This window comes from Hyperoodon ampullatus (genome assembly GCF_949752795.1).
Source record: "Hyperoodon ampullatus genome assembly, chromosome: X".
Classification (NCBI taxonomy): Eukaryota; Metazoa; Chordata; class Mammalia; order Artiodactyla; family Ziphiidae; genus Hyperoodon; species Hyperoodon ampullatus.
In genome coordinates this window covers 132,806,250-132,820,148 of record NC_136913.1, presented here as the reverse complement: position 1 = coordinate 132,820,148, position 13,899 = coordinate 132,806,250, and the positions used below count along the sequence as shown (strand labels likewise).

Here is a 13,899-nt window from a genome sequence, read left to right as displayed (position 1 = left end):
GCGCTCTCCTCTGTGGCTCCGAAGCTCCCCGCCCCTCCGCCACCCGCAGTCTCTACCTGCGAAGGGCCTTCCTAGTGTGTGGAAACCTTTCCTCCTTCACGGCTCCCTCCCACTGGTGCAGGTCCCGTCCCTATTCTTTTGTCTCTGTTTTTCCTTTTTTCTTTTGCCCTACCCAGGTACGTGGGGAGTTTCTTGCCTTTTGGGAGGTCTGAGTTCTTCTGCCAGCATTTAGTAGATGTTCTGTAGGGGTTGTTCCACATGTAGGTGTATTTCTGATGTATTTGTGGGGAGGAAGGTGATCTCTGCGTCTCACTCTTCCGCCATCTTGAAGCTCCTCCCCTTTTCATGTTTATAAGTCATTTCTCTGACACTGACAAACCTAGTCTCCACTTTCCTCAAAACATTTACTTATTTGCTCCATCAGCTGACTTACTTGTTTAATGTACCTGATTGCTGGCTGCACAACACAGCTTTCACTAGATGTTCCCCACCAAGGCCCTCATGCAGTAATCCCAGCCCTGCTTCCTCAGCCACCAGGTACTTTGACACTTCCATGTACCTGCCTCCTCTCCCCACATTCCTGTTTTACAGATTACAACTCGAATTATCAGGTTAGAAAAAGAATTTCAAATTGCCATAACTCTGTCAATGTAAACAGCTTAGAAGGGACATGTACAGAAGGTTGGCCTGTAAAAATATTCAAATCATTTTATTCCCCTCAGATTTTATCACTTATTTCACAAAATACATACCATACCTCCTAGTTCCTTATTTAATACTTACAACTTTTTATTTTGCAATAATTATAGATTAACAGGAAGTTGCAAAAATAGTACAGGGAGTCCCATGTGCCCTTCACCCAGTTTCCTCCAGTGGTAAGATCTTACACATAACAATTGTACATCTTCAAAACCAACATATTGACAATGGTAGAATACTGCTAACTAGACTATAGACCTTATTTGGTTTCACCAAATTTTACATGCATTCATTTGTGGGTGTGTGTAGGTCTATATGGTTTTAGCACAGATATAGATTCATGTAATAAACACCACAATCAAGATACAGAACTGTTCCATCAGCACAAATAATTCCTTGTGTTATCCCTTTATAGTCACCCATATCCCATACCCCCTCCAGTCCCTATCCCTGTCAACCATTAATCTGTTCTTCACTTCTATAATTTTGTCATGTCAAGAATTTATACAAATGCAGTCATACAGTATGTGAGCTTTTAAGACTGGCTGTTTTTCATTCATCATTATACCCTTGAGGTCCATCCAAGTCGTGTGTATCAACAGTCTGTTCCTTTTCATTGCAGAGTAGTATTGCATGGTGTGGATGGTTGGTTTAACCACACACTCAACTGCAGGTCATCTGGGTTGTTTCCAGTTTGGGGCTATTACAAATGAAACTGCCAAGAATGTCTGTACAGAAGTTTCTGTGCCAAAATAGGTCTCATTTCTTTGGGATAAATGTCCAGGACAGCAATTGCTGGGTAATAACGTACATGTATGTTTAACTTTATTAGAAATTTTCAAACTCTTTTTTTCAGAGTGGCTTTCCGTTTTACATTCTGTTCAGCAGTGTATGAGAGATCCAGTTTGTATGCTCAACTGAATCTGGTATTTTCACTGTTTTTTCTTTAGCCATTCTGATAATTATGTAGTCATAATTCATTGTGGTTTTAATTTGCATTCCCTGATGGCTAATGAAGTTCAACATCTTTTCCTGTGCTTGCTTGCCTTCGATACACCCTCTTTAGTGCTATGTCTACTCATGTCTTCTGCTCATTTTCTAATTGGATTGTTTGTTTTTTACTCTTGACTTTATTCTAGATAAATGGTTTGCAAGTAATTTCTCTGAATAATTTCCTCCTCTTAAATTTTTGGCAGAGCAAAAGTTTTTCATTTTGATGAAGTCCAATATACAGTATCAACTTTTTCCTTTCATGATTGTGCTTTTGGGATGAAGGCCAAGAAGAACCTGTTGCCTAGCCCACCACGATCCTAAAGATCTTTCTATGATTTTTTTTCCCGAAAGTTTTACATCTTACATCTAAGTTCATGATACATTTTCAATTAATTTTTCAATTAACTTAATTAAGTTCATGATACATTTTCAATTAAAATTAATTATTTTTCAATTAATTTTCAATGCAGTTTAGGTCAAAGTTCATTTTCTTTGCCAACTGCACCAGCATCATATGTTGAAAAGACTATCCTTCCTCCACTGAATTGCTTTTGTACCTTTGTCAAAACCAGTTGGGCATATACCACACTGTCTTGATTACTGTAAGTTTATAGTAAGTCTTGAAGTCAGGTAATGTGAGTCTTCCAAATTTTTCTTCTTCAAAATTGATTTGGCTTAATTAATTTTACACCTGGATATTTTCATCCTTCCTACAGGGAAAGAAAAGAATAGAGAAGAACTGTGGCTGTGGGAAATTAGGGAAAATACAACATTTACACTACATATGCCCTAGGGGAGTTCATGAAGATTTCTGGGTTCCACTCCCAGAGTTGAAGTTTGACCTCCAAATGATTATGGTGCATGTAGTTCCGGACTGTACTTTGAAATTTGAAAAACAATAATTTAGGGAGAAACAAGAAGAGAAAACAAAACCAAAAACAACCCTTTGTCACTGTTGTTGGGATTGGGGCTTTCTTTGTTTTCTTTCTTTCTAACTCCTCCAATTCCCACTTTAATTTCTGGTCTGCAGTAGGCTTGGCTCTTTTCTGAAGACACACTTAGCATTTGTGGTTACACATAGTAAGAAGCTTGCAACAGAACTTTTTAAAGCATGATTTTTGTTACATCCTAAGTCCTGAATGTTTCTGGAAAAACACATTTATATTATACTGCAAATTGTTAGGGAAATAGGATCTGCTCAATAGGAGTTTGCTTCAGAGCCAAATATGCTAGAACTCATGTTTTTGGTTAGAAAGAGCACCCACATAGACTCAACCTTTGCTAGGTATCTCAGAATACCTATTTTAGAGATCAAGAAGGAAGACATAAGACATATGCCTCTCAATGGGGGCAAAGAATAGAGGTGGGGTGCTGATGAGTCACCTTAACTTCCACTAACCCTTGTGTACTTGTTTATTTGTCCAACATCAGCATCATAACTACAAAACTGAACATTAAATACTCTTATTCCTTTAGCTTATTCTAGAGAAAAAATAAACATTTGAAATATACTCCCCAGACATTTTATTACAGGATGTCCTTGCCAATGTACCTTGCATAGCCTTTAAAAAAAACTTTCATATTCTACTTAAATCACCCTGCATATGCTCTTTGTAGGCCGGTTCCAAGTAGGAGGGTTCATTAAACCCTAATAAAACTTTTAGGAAGACATCTTATGTTTGTTTATTGTATGCATAAAACGCACCCATTGGGATATAAAAAGAGCTGCTCCATCGTCTGCCTACACATCTCCTGTATATGAATTTTCAGACCATGTTTACTACACAAATTGGAAAACAAAAGTTTCTTACTTCATTTTGTCTCCTGCTTTATTCTAAAGAAGAAAGTTCTTGCATAAGCGCTTCCTTTTCTTGTTGCAACTCCTGCAAATGCTGTTGGTTTTGCTCCAGTCTGTCCTCCAGCCACTGCAGTAGAGGCCCGCTGACTGCCGACATCTGACTGCACAGGTTCTTGGTAAACACTTCAATAGGAAAAACACAGAGATAACAATCCACCACCAGTAGCGCCCAACAGTGAGTACAGAAAGAGGGGGAAGGAGGAGAACATAGAAAAAGTGCAGAAGTAGAACTGGCAGACAACTTTGTATGGGCAGCCAGGGGAAAGGCAGGAGAGCTGAGCAAAGAGGATACCTATTCGGAGGCCATCCTGAACATCCCTGGATCCATAAGCCAGACAGAAGCCTTGCTATGCAGAGAGCAGAAATATATCCAGCTTTTTACTTCCATAGCAAAAGGGTAAGAGCTACAGAAGGGTCTCTTTCCCCAGCTCTCATACCTTCTCACTGTGAATGAACATAGCTTCCCAGTGAGCTAGAACTCTGTCTTCTGCAACTTAATTTTTCACGAGTTCAGAAAGAAAATTGCTTACCAAGTGTTACATACATTGAAGAATACATTAATGCAACTCACCTGAAAGCTCCTCTTTTAAAATGAGGAAAAAGCAGAGAGATGAAGGGAGTGATCACCTTTCACGTCTTCCTAGGAATGCTCAGCTTCACAGGAAGACAGATTCTGTGGCCCTCTTTATAAAACAAATTCTGCCTAATGGAAATATCTTTTTCTCTCTTATGATACATGACTTATTAAAATGACCACTGTAAAATTGTGGGGTATACCTTCCAAGATATATGTATATGTGTGTGAACTTGTGTGCATATGTATATATACTTTTTAATAAAAATGGTTCTGATGAACCTAGGGGCAGGACAGGAATAAAGACACAGGTGTAGAGAGTGGACTTGAGGACATGGAGAGGGGGAAGGGTAAGCTGGCATGAAGGGAGAGAGTGGCATGGACATACATACACTCCCAAATGTAAAACAGATAGCTAGTGGGAAGCAGCCGCATAGCACAGGGAGATCAGCTCGGTGCTCTGTGACCACCTAGAGGGGTGGGATAAGGGAGGGTGGGAGGGAGAAGCAAGAGGGAGGAGATATGGGGATATATGTATATGTACAGCTGATTCACTTTGTTAGCAGAAACGAACACAACATTTGTAAAGCAGTTATACTCCAATAAAGATGTTAAAAAAAATTTTTTTTTTGAAAAAGATTTGGGGGCCCCACTTTCACATCACTGAATTACAGACTCTCTTAAGACAGGCCTTGGAATCTGTGGTGGTTTTTTTTTTGTTTTTGTTTTTTTTATTATCGACCTCAGAGTGCTATATATATTTTTTTTAAAATAAATTTATTTATTTATTTTTGGCTGTGTTGGGTCTTCGTTTCTGTGTGAAGGCTTTCTCTAGTTGCGGCGAGCGGGGGCCGCTCTTCATCGTGGTGTGTGGGCCTCTCACTGTCGTGGCCTCTCTTATTGCGGAGCACAGGCATCAGACGCACAGGCTCAGTAGTTGTGGCTCACAGGCCCAGTTGCTCCGCGGCATGTGGGATATTCCCAGACCATGGGTCAAACCCGTGTCCGCCGTACTGGCAGGCAGATTCTCAACCACTGCGCCACCAGGGAAGCCCAATTTTTTTAAATTAAGTTAAAAAAAACTGTATGATTTTGGACGTTACTTTTACCTCACATAACAATAAGCCATAGACATCTTCCTGTGTTGATAAAGAACTACCTTTCCTTCTTAACGGCTGTACAGTATTCATCAGAATGGATGTACCAATTTAATAAGTCTTCTATTGATGGACCTTTCAGTGGCATCCAATTTTTTGCTATTATAAAGACTGCGATTAATATCCCTTTATTTTTGCACATTTGTCCTACAAATTTTTGAAGGATACATTTTTTGAAGTGGAATTGCTAGATTCAAGTCCACATATATTTAAAAATTATACCTCCAGGAACAGTATATGGGAGTGTTCACTTCCCTCACATCCTCATCTAATTCTCTGTCAATTTAATCTTTGTCGAAAGAAAAGGAGAAAACCTGATGACTTTACCTTAATCCATACTTCTTTTATAGATTATTATGAACAATTTGATTTTTCTGTAGGGCTCTATAAAAGTCTTTAATTCTTATTTAGTCAGTCTTTTGTGACTTCCTTATATTTTCCTCCTGTATTTTTAACTTTTAATGAGCTTTATTGGGGTATAATTTACAGACAATAAATGACCCCATTTTAAGGGTACAGTTCAGTGAGTTTTGACAAATGCATACCCCTTTTAACCACCCTCCAGTCAAGATACAGGGCATTTCCATCAGCCCAGAGGCCCCTCTGGGTTCCCTCTGCAGCCTGTGCCCCTTCACCTTGGGCCACAGCAGCTACTGATCCATTTGCTGTCACCATAGGGTAGTTTAGCCTATTCTTGAATTTCATATAAATGGAACTATAGAGTATGTAGCACTTTGTGTGATACTTCTTTCAGTTGGCATAATGAGATTCATCCAGGTTGTTCATGTATCAGTAGTGTGTTCTTTCCATTGCTGAGCAATACCTTGTTGTATGCATGGATCACACTTTGTTTATCCATTCACTCACTGACAGACAATTGGGTGTTCCCACTTTTTGGCTATTGTGAATAATGCTACAAACATTCCTATACAAGTTTTTGTTTGAACACCTGTTTTCAACTCTTTGGGGTATATGCCTAGGAGAGGAACTGGTGGGACATTTGGTAGTTGTAATTGCCAATCTCTTTCCAAAGTGCTTGTAATATATTTAATAGTATAAGTTTCAATATATCTGGAATTTATTTTTTGTGTAGGGCATTAAGTAGGAATTTATTTTTTCCCAAATGGAAATAGAAGTATAAACTAAGAAACAAATGAACTGTCCCAACACTATTTAGTGAACAATCCATCCTTTTTTTTTTTTAGTTTTTAGTTTTATTTATTTATTTATTTTTACATCTTTATTGGAGTATAATTGCTTAACAATGGTGTGTTAGTTTCTGCTTTATAACAAAGTGAATCAGTTATACATATACATATATTCCCATATCCCCTACCTCTTGCGTCTCCCTCCCACCCTCCCTATCCCACCCCTCCAGGCGGTCACAAAGCACCGAGCTGATCTCCCTGTGCTATGCGGCTGCTTCCCACTAGCTATCTACGTTACGCTTGGTAGTGTATATATGTCCATGCCTCTCTTTCAATTTGTCACAGCTTACCCTTGCCCCTCCCCATATCCTCAAGTCCATTCTCTAGTAGGTCTGTGTCTTTATTCCTGTTTTACCCCTAGGTTCTTCATGACATTTTTTTTCTTCTTAAATTCCATATATATGTGTTAGCATACGGTATTTGTCTTTCTCTTTCTGACTTACTTCACTCTGTATGACAGACTCTAGGTCTATCCACCTCATGACAAATAGCTCAATTTCATTTCTTTTTATGGCTGAGTAATATTCCATTGTATATATGTGCCACATCTTCTTTATCCATTCATCTGATGATGGACACTTAGGTTGTTTCCATCTCTGGGCTATTGTAAATAGGGCTGCTATGAACATTTTGGTACATGACTCTTTTTGAATTATGGTTTTCTCAGGGTATATGCCTAGTAGTGGGATTGCTGGGTCATATGGTAGTTCTATTTGTAGTTTTTTAAGGAACCTCCATACCGTTCTCCATAGTGGCTGTACCAATTCACATTTCCACCAGCAGTGCAAGAGTGTTCCCTTTTTTCCACACCCTCTCCAGCATTTATTGTTTCTAGATTTTTTGATGATGGCCATTCTGACTGGTGTGAGATGATATCTCATTGTAGTTTTGATTTGCATTTCTCTAAAGATTAAAGATGTTGAGCATTCTTTCATGTGTTTGTTGGCAGTCTGTATATCTTCTGGGGAGAAATGTCTATTTAGGTCTTCTGCCCATTTTTGGATTGGGTTGTTTGTTTTTTTGTTATTGAGCTGCATGAGCTGCTTATAAATTTTGGAGATTAATCCTTTGCCAGTTGCTTCATTTGAAAATATTTTCTCCCATTCTGAGGGTTGTCTTCTGGTCTTGTTTATGGTTTCCTTTGCTGTGCAAAAGCTTTTGAGCTTCATTCGGTCCCATGTGTTTATTTTTGTCTTTATTTCCATTCCTCTAGGAGGTGGGTCAAAAAGGATCTTGCTGTGATTTATGTCATACAGTGTTCTGCCTAGGTTTTCCTCTAAGAGTTTGATAGTTTCTGGCCTTACATTTAGGTCTTTAATCCATTTTGAGCTTATTTTTGTGTATGGTGTTGGGGAGTGATCTAATCTCATACTTTTACATGTCCCTGTCCAGTTTTCCCAGCACCACTTATTGAAGAGGCTCTCCTTTCTCCACTGTACATTCCTGCCTCCTTTATCAAAGATAAGGTGACCATATGTGCGTGGGCTTATCTCTGGGCTTTCTATCCTGTTGCATTGATCTATCTTTCTGTTTTTGTGCCAGTACCATACTGTCTTGATTACTGTAGCTTTGTAGTATAGTCTGAAGTCAGGGAGCCTGATTCCTCCAGCTCCGTTTTTCGTTCTCAAGATTGCTTTCGCTATTCGGGGTCTTTTGTGTTTCCATACAAATTGTGAAATTTTTTGTTCTAATTCTGTGAAAAATGGCAGTGGTAGTTTGAAAGGGATTGCATTGAATCTGTAGATTGCTTTGCGTAGTAGAGTCATTTTCACAATGTTGATTCTTCCAATCCAAGAACATGGTATATCTCTCCATCTATTTGTATCATCTTTAATTTCTTTCATCAGTGTCTCATAATTTTTCTACATACAGGTCTTTTGTCTCCTTAGGTAGGTTTATTCCCAGATATTTTATTCTTTTTGCTGCAGTGGTAAATGGGAGTGTTTTCTTGATTTCACTTTCAGATTTTTCATCAATAGTATATAGGAATGCCAGAGATTTCTGTGCATTAATTTTGTATCCTGCTACTTTACCAAATTCATTGATTAGCTCTAGTAGTTTTCTGGTAGCATCTTTAGGATTCTCTATGTATAGTATCATGTCATCTGCAAACAGTGACAGCTTTAATTCTTCTTTTCCAATTTGGATTCCTTTTATTTCCTTATCTTCTCTGACTGCTGTGGCTAAAACTTGCAAAACTATGTTGAATAAGAGTGGTGAGAGTGGGCAACCTTGTCTTGTTCCTGATCTTAGTGGAAATGGTTTCACTTTTTCACCATTGAGGACAATGTTCGCTGTGGGTTTGTCATATATGGCCTTTATTATGTTGAGGAAAGTTCCCTCTATGCCTATTTTCTGCAGGGTTTTTATCATAAATGGGTGTTGAATTTTGTCGAAATCTTTCTCTGCATCTATTGAAATGATCATATGGTTTTTCTCCTTCAATTTGTTAATGTGTATCACATTGATTGATTTGTGTATATTGAAGAATCCTTGCATTACTGGAATAAACCCCACTTGATCATGGTGTATGATCCTTTTAATGTGCTGTTGGATTCTGTTTGCTAGTATTTTGTTGAGGATTTTTGCATCTATGTTCATCAGTGATACTGGCCTGTAGTTTTCTTTCTTTGGGGCATCCTTGTCTGGTTTTGGTATCAAGGTGATGGTGGCCTCGTAGAATGAGTTTCGGAGTGTTCCTCCTTCTGCTATATTTTGGAAGAGTTTGAGAAGGATAGGTGTTAGCTCTTCTCTAAATGTTTGATAGAATTCGCCTGTGAAGCCATCTGGTCCTGGGGTTTTGTTTGTTGGAAGATTTTTTATCACAGTTTCAATTTTAGTGCTTGTGATTGGTCTGTTCATATTTTCTATTTCTTCCTGATTCAGTCTTGGCAGGTTGTGCATTCCTAAGAATTTGTCCATTTCTTCCAGGTTGTCCATTTTATTGGCATAGAGTTGCTTGTAGTAATCTCTCATGATCTTTTGTATTTCTGCAGTGTCAGTTGTTACTTCTCCTTTTTCATTTCTAATTCTATTGATTTGAGTCTTCTCCCTTTTTTTCTTGATGAGTCTGGCTAATGGTTTATCAATTTTGTTTATCTTCTCAAAGAACCAGCTTTTACTTTTATTGATCTTTGCTATCTTTTCCTTCATTTCTTTTTCATTTATTTCTGATCTGATTTTTATGATTTTTTTCCTTCTGCTAACTTTGGGGTGTTTTTGTTCTTCTTTCTCTAATTGCTTTAGGTGCAAGGTTAGGTTGTTTATTCGAGATGTTTCCTGTTTCTTAAGGTGGGATTGTATTGCTATAAACTTCCCTCTTAGAACTGCTTTTGCTGCATCCCATAGGTTTTGGGTCGTCGTGTCTCCATTGTCATTTGTTTCTAGGTATTTTTTTATTTCCTCTTTGATTTCTTCAGTGATCACTTCGTTATTAAGTAGTGTATTGTTTAGCCTCCATGTGTTTGTATTTTTTACAGATCTTTTCCTGTAATTGATATCTAGTCTCATAGCGTTGTGGTCGGAAAAGATACTTGATACAATTTCAATTTTCTTAAATTTACTAAGGCTTGATTTGTGACCCAAGATATGATCTATCCTGGAGAATGTTCCATGAGTACTTGAGAGAAATGTGTATTCTGTTGTTTTTGGATGGAATGTTCTATAAATATCAACTAAGTCCATCTTGTTTAATGTATCAGTTAAAGCTTGTGTTTCCTTATTTATTTTCATTTTGGATGATCTGTCCATTGGTGAAAGTGGGGTGTTAAAGTCCCCTACTATGAATATGTTACTGTCAATTTCCCCTTTTATGGCTGTTAGTATTTGCCTTATGTATTGAGGTGCTCCTCTGTTGGGTGCATAAATATTTACAATTGTTATATCTTCTTCTTGGATCGATCCCTTGATCATTATGTAGTGTCCTTCTTTGTCTCTTCTAATAGTCTTTATTTTAAAGTCTATTTTGTCTGATATGAGAATTGCTACTCCAGCTTTCTTTTGGTTTCCATTTGCATGGAATATCTTTTTCCATCCCCTTACTTTCAGTCTGTATGTGTCTCTAGGTCTGAAGTGGGTCTCTTGTAGACAGCATATATATGGGTCTTGTTTTTGTATCCATTCAGCCAATCTGTGTCTTTTGGTGGGAGCATTTAGTCCATTTACATTTAAGGTAATTATCGATATGTATGTTCCTATTCCCATTTTCTTAATTGTTTTGGGTTCGTTATTGTAGGTCTTTTCCTTCTGTTGTGTTTCTTGCCTAGAGAAGTTCCTTTAGCATTTGTTGTAAAGCTGGTTTGGTGGTGCTGAACTCTCTCAGCTTTTGCTTGTCTGTAAACGTTTTAATTTCTCCAGCAAATCTGAATGAGATCCTTGCTGGGTAGAGTAATCTTGGTTGCAGGTTTTTCTCCTTCATCACTTTAAATATGTCCTGCCAGTCCCTTCTGGCTTGCAGAGTTTCTGCTGAAAGAGCAGCTGTTAACCTTATGGGGATTCCCTTGTGTGTTATTTGTTGTTTTTCCCTTGCTGCTTTTAATATGTTTTTTTTGTATTTAATTTTTGACAGTTTGATTAATATGTGTCTTGGCATATTTCTCCTTGGATTTATCCTGTATGGGACTCTCTGTGCCTCCTGGACCTGATTAACTATTTCCTTTCCCATATTAGGGAAGTTTTCAACTATAATCTCTTCAAATATTTTCTCAGTGCCTTTCTTTTTCTCTTCTTTTCTGGGACCCCTATAATTTGAATGTTGGTGCATTTAATGTTGTCCCAGAGGTCTCAGAGACTGTCCTCAGTTCTTTTCTTTTCTTTTTTTTTTTTTTTCCTCAGTACGCGGGCCTCTCACTGTTGTGGCCTCTCCCGTTGCGGAGCACAGGCTCCGGACGCGCAGGCTCAGCGGCCATGGCTCACGGGCCCAGCCGCTCCGCGGCATGTGGGATCTTCCCGGACCGGGGCACGAACCCGTGTCCCCTGCATCGGCAGGCGGACTCTCAACCACTGCGCCACCAGGGAAGCCCCTCAGTTCTTTTCATTCTTTTTTCTTTCTTCTGCTCTGCAGTAGTTATTTCCACTATTTTATCTTCCAGGTCACTTATCCGTTCTTCTGCCTCAGTTATTCTGTTATTGATTCCATCTAGAGTATCTTTAATTTCATTTATTGTGTTTCTAATTGTTGCTTGATTCATCTTTAGTTCTTCTAGGTCCTTGTTAACTGTTTCTTGCATTTTGTCTATTCTATTTCCAAGATTTTGGATCATCTTTACTATCATTATTCTGAATTCTTTTTCAGGTAGACTGCCTATTTCCTCTTCATTTGTTAGGTCTGGTGGGTTTTTATCTTGCTCCTTCTCCTGCTGTGTGTTTTTCTGTCTTCTCATTTTGCTTATGTTACTGTGTTTGGGGTCTCCTTTTTGCAGGCTGCAGGTTCGTAGTTCCCATTGTTTTTGGTGTCTGTCCCCAGTGGCTAAGGTTGGTTCAGTGGGTTGTGTAGGCTTCCTGGTGGAGGGGACTAGTGCCTGTGTTCTGGTGCATAAGGCTGGATGGTGTCTTTCTGGTGGGAAGGTCCACGTCTGGTGGTGTGTTTTGGGGTGTCTGTGGACTTTTTATGATTTTAGGCAGCCTCTCTGCTAATGGGTGGTGTTGTGTTCCTGTCTTGCTAGTTGTTTGGCATAGGGTGTCCAGCACTGTAGCTTGCTGGTCGTTGAGTGAAGCTGGGTGCTGGTGTTGAGATGGAGATCTCTGGAAGATTTTTGCCATTTGATATTATGTGGAGCTGGGAGGTCTCTTGTGGACCAGTGTCCTGAAGTTGGCTCTCCCACCTCAGAGGCACAGCACTGACTCCTGGCTCCTCAATTTGGGATGATTCATTGTCTATTCATGTATTCCACAGATGCAGGGTACATCAAGTTGATTATGGAGCTTTAATCCGCTGCTTCTGAGGCTGCTGGGAGAGATTTCCCTTTCTCTTCTTTGTTCTCAGAGCTCCCGCGTCTCAGCTTTGGATTTGGCTCCACCTCTGTGTGTAGGTCGCTGGAGGGCGTCTGTTCTTCGCTCAGGACAGGGTCAAAGGAGCAGCTGCTTCGGGGACTCTGGTTCACTCAGAGGGGCACGGAGTGCAGGGCGAGCCTGCGGCAGCAGAGGCCAGCGTGACGTTACACCAGCCCGTGGCGCGCCGTGCGCTCTCCCAGGGAAGCCGTCCCTGGATCCCAGGACCCCGGCAGTGACGGGCTGCACAGGCTCCCTGGAAGGGGAGCGTGGACGGTGACCTGTGCTCGCACACAGGCCTCTTGGCGGCGGTAGCAGCCTCCCCAGCGTCCCACGCCCGTCTCTGGGGTCCGCGCTTTCAGCCGCGGCTCGCGCCCGTCTCTGGAGCTCCTTTAAGTAGCGCTCTTAATCCCCTCTCCTCGCGCACCAGGAAACAAAGAGGGAAGAAAAAGTCTCTTGCCTCTTCGGCAGGTCCAGACTTTTTCCCGGACTCCCTCCTGGCTAGCTGTGGCGCATTAGCCACTTCAGGCTGTGTTCACGCCGCCAGCCCCAGTCCTCTCCCTGAGCTCTGACCGAAGCCCGAGCCTTAGCTCCCAGCCCCGACCACCCCGGCAGGCGAGCAGACAAGCCTCTCGGTCTGGTGAGTGCCGGTCGGCACCGATCCTCTGTGCGGGAATCTCTCCACTTTGCCCTACCCAGGTACGTGGGGAGTTTCTTGCCTTTTGGGAGGTCTGAGGTCTTCTGTCAGTGTTCAGTAGGTGTTCTGTAGGAGTTCCACGTGTAGCTGTATTTCTGGTGTATCAATGGGGAGGAAGGTGAGCTCCGCATCTTACTCTTCCGCCATCTTCCCCGGAAGTCCATCCTTTTTAAAATTGATTTGAAGTAACATCTTTCTTAGACATAAATTCTTAAATACGCATACATGGGCTCTATTCAGTTCTACTGATGTAGCTGACCATGTTTGAATTATCAATATATTTTTTAATTGCTGTGGCTTTATTATTAACTCTTTGCCATGTTATACCTCCAGATAAAAGTGATGGGACAGATAAACCAAGCCATCTCTGTCTTTTTCTCTCAAAGTACTTGCCTATAATACTTGGAAGCCTCCTTTTCTTCCCTCCTAGTGACTTTGCCAGAATGGCCTGGGAGTCAGGGTTAGTCAAAAGGTGTGGGTGGGTAGGTGTGTATGTTGGGAAAAGTGATTTAGTGTGTATATCGTATTGAGCAGAAATCCTTGGCCTTGTATAGGAATTCCTTATATATTTACTTACACGAAAAGATCTCCCTCATGCTCTCCCTTTTATGTCTGTCTGTCTGTCTATTCATCTCTTTCAACTCCCACCACAATAGGCTGGTACTGATATGCTGGAAACCGGCTCACAAGAGCCAACTGTTGAAATTTCAGGAAGTTTGCAAACT

General features: G+C 40.3%; 1 protein-coding gene across 4 annotated transcripts in view; it reads right to left on the bottom strand.

The window, feature by feature from the left end:
* Window positions 1–3,521: 3,521 nt before the first annotated feature.
* Window positions 3,522–13,899, bottom strand: part of BRCC3 (BRCA1/BRCA2-containing complex subunit 3) — a gene marked incomplete at both ends in the record, with an annotated part of 81,545 nt that continues 71,167 nt past the window's right edge. For all 4 annotated transcript variants that reach the window (XM_079728237.1, XM_079728236.1, XM_079728238.1 and 1 more), the window contains one exon: window positions 3,522–3,673. In XM_079728237.1, the coding sequence (XP_079584363.1) occupies window positions 3,522–3,673 (152 nt within the window). The remainder of the gene's footprint in view (window positions 3,674–13,899) is intronic.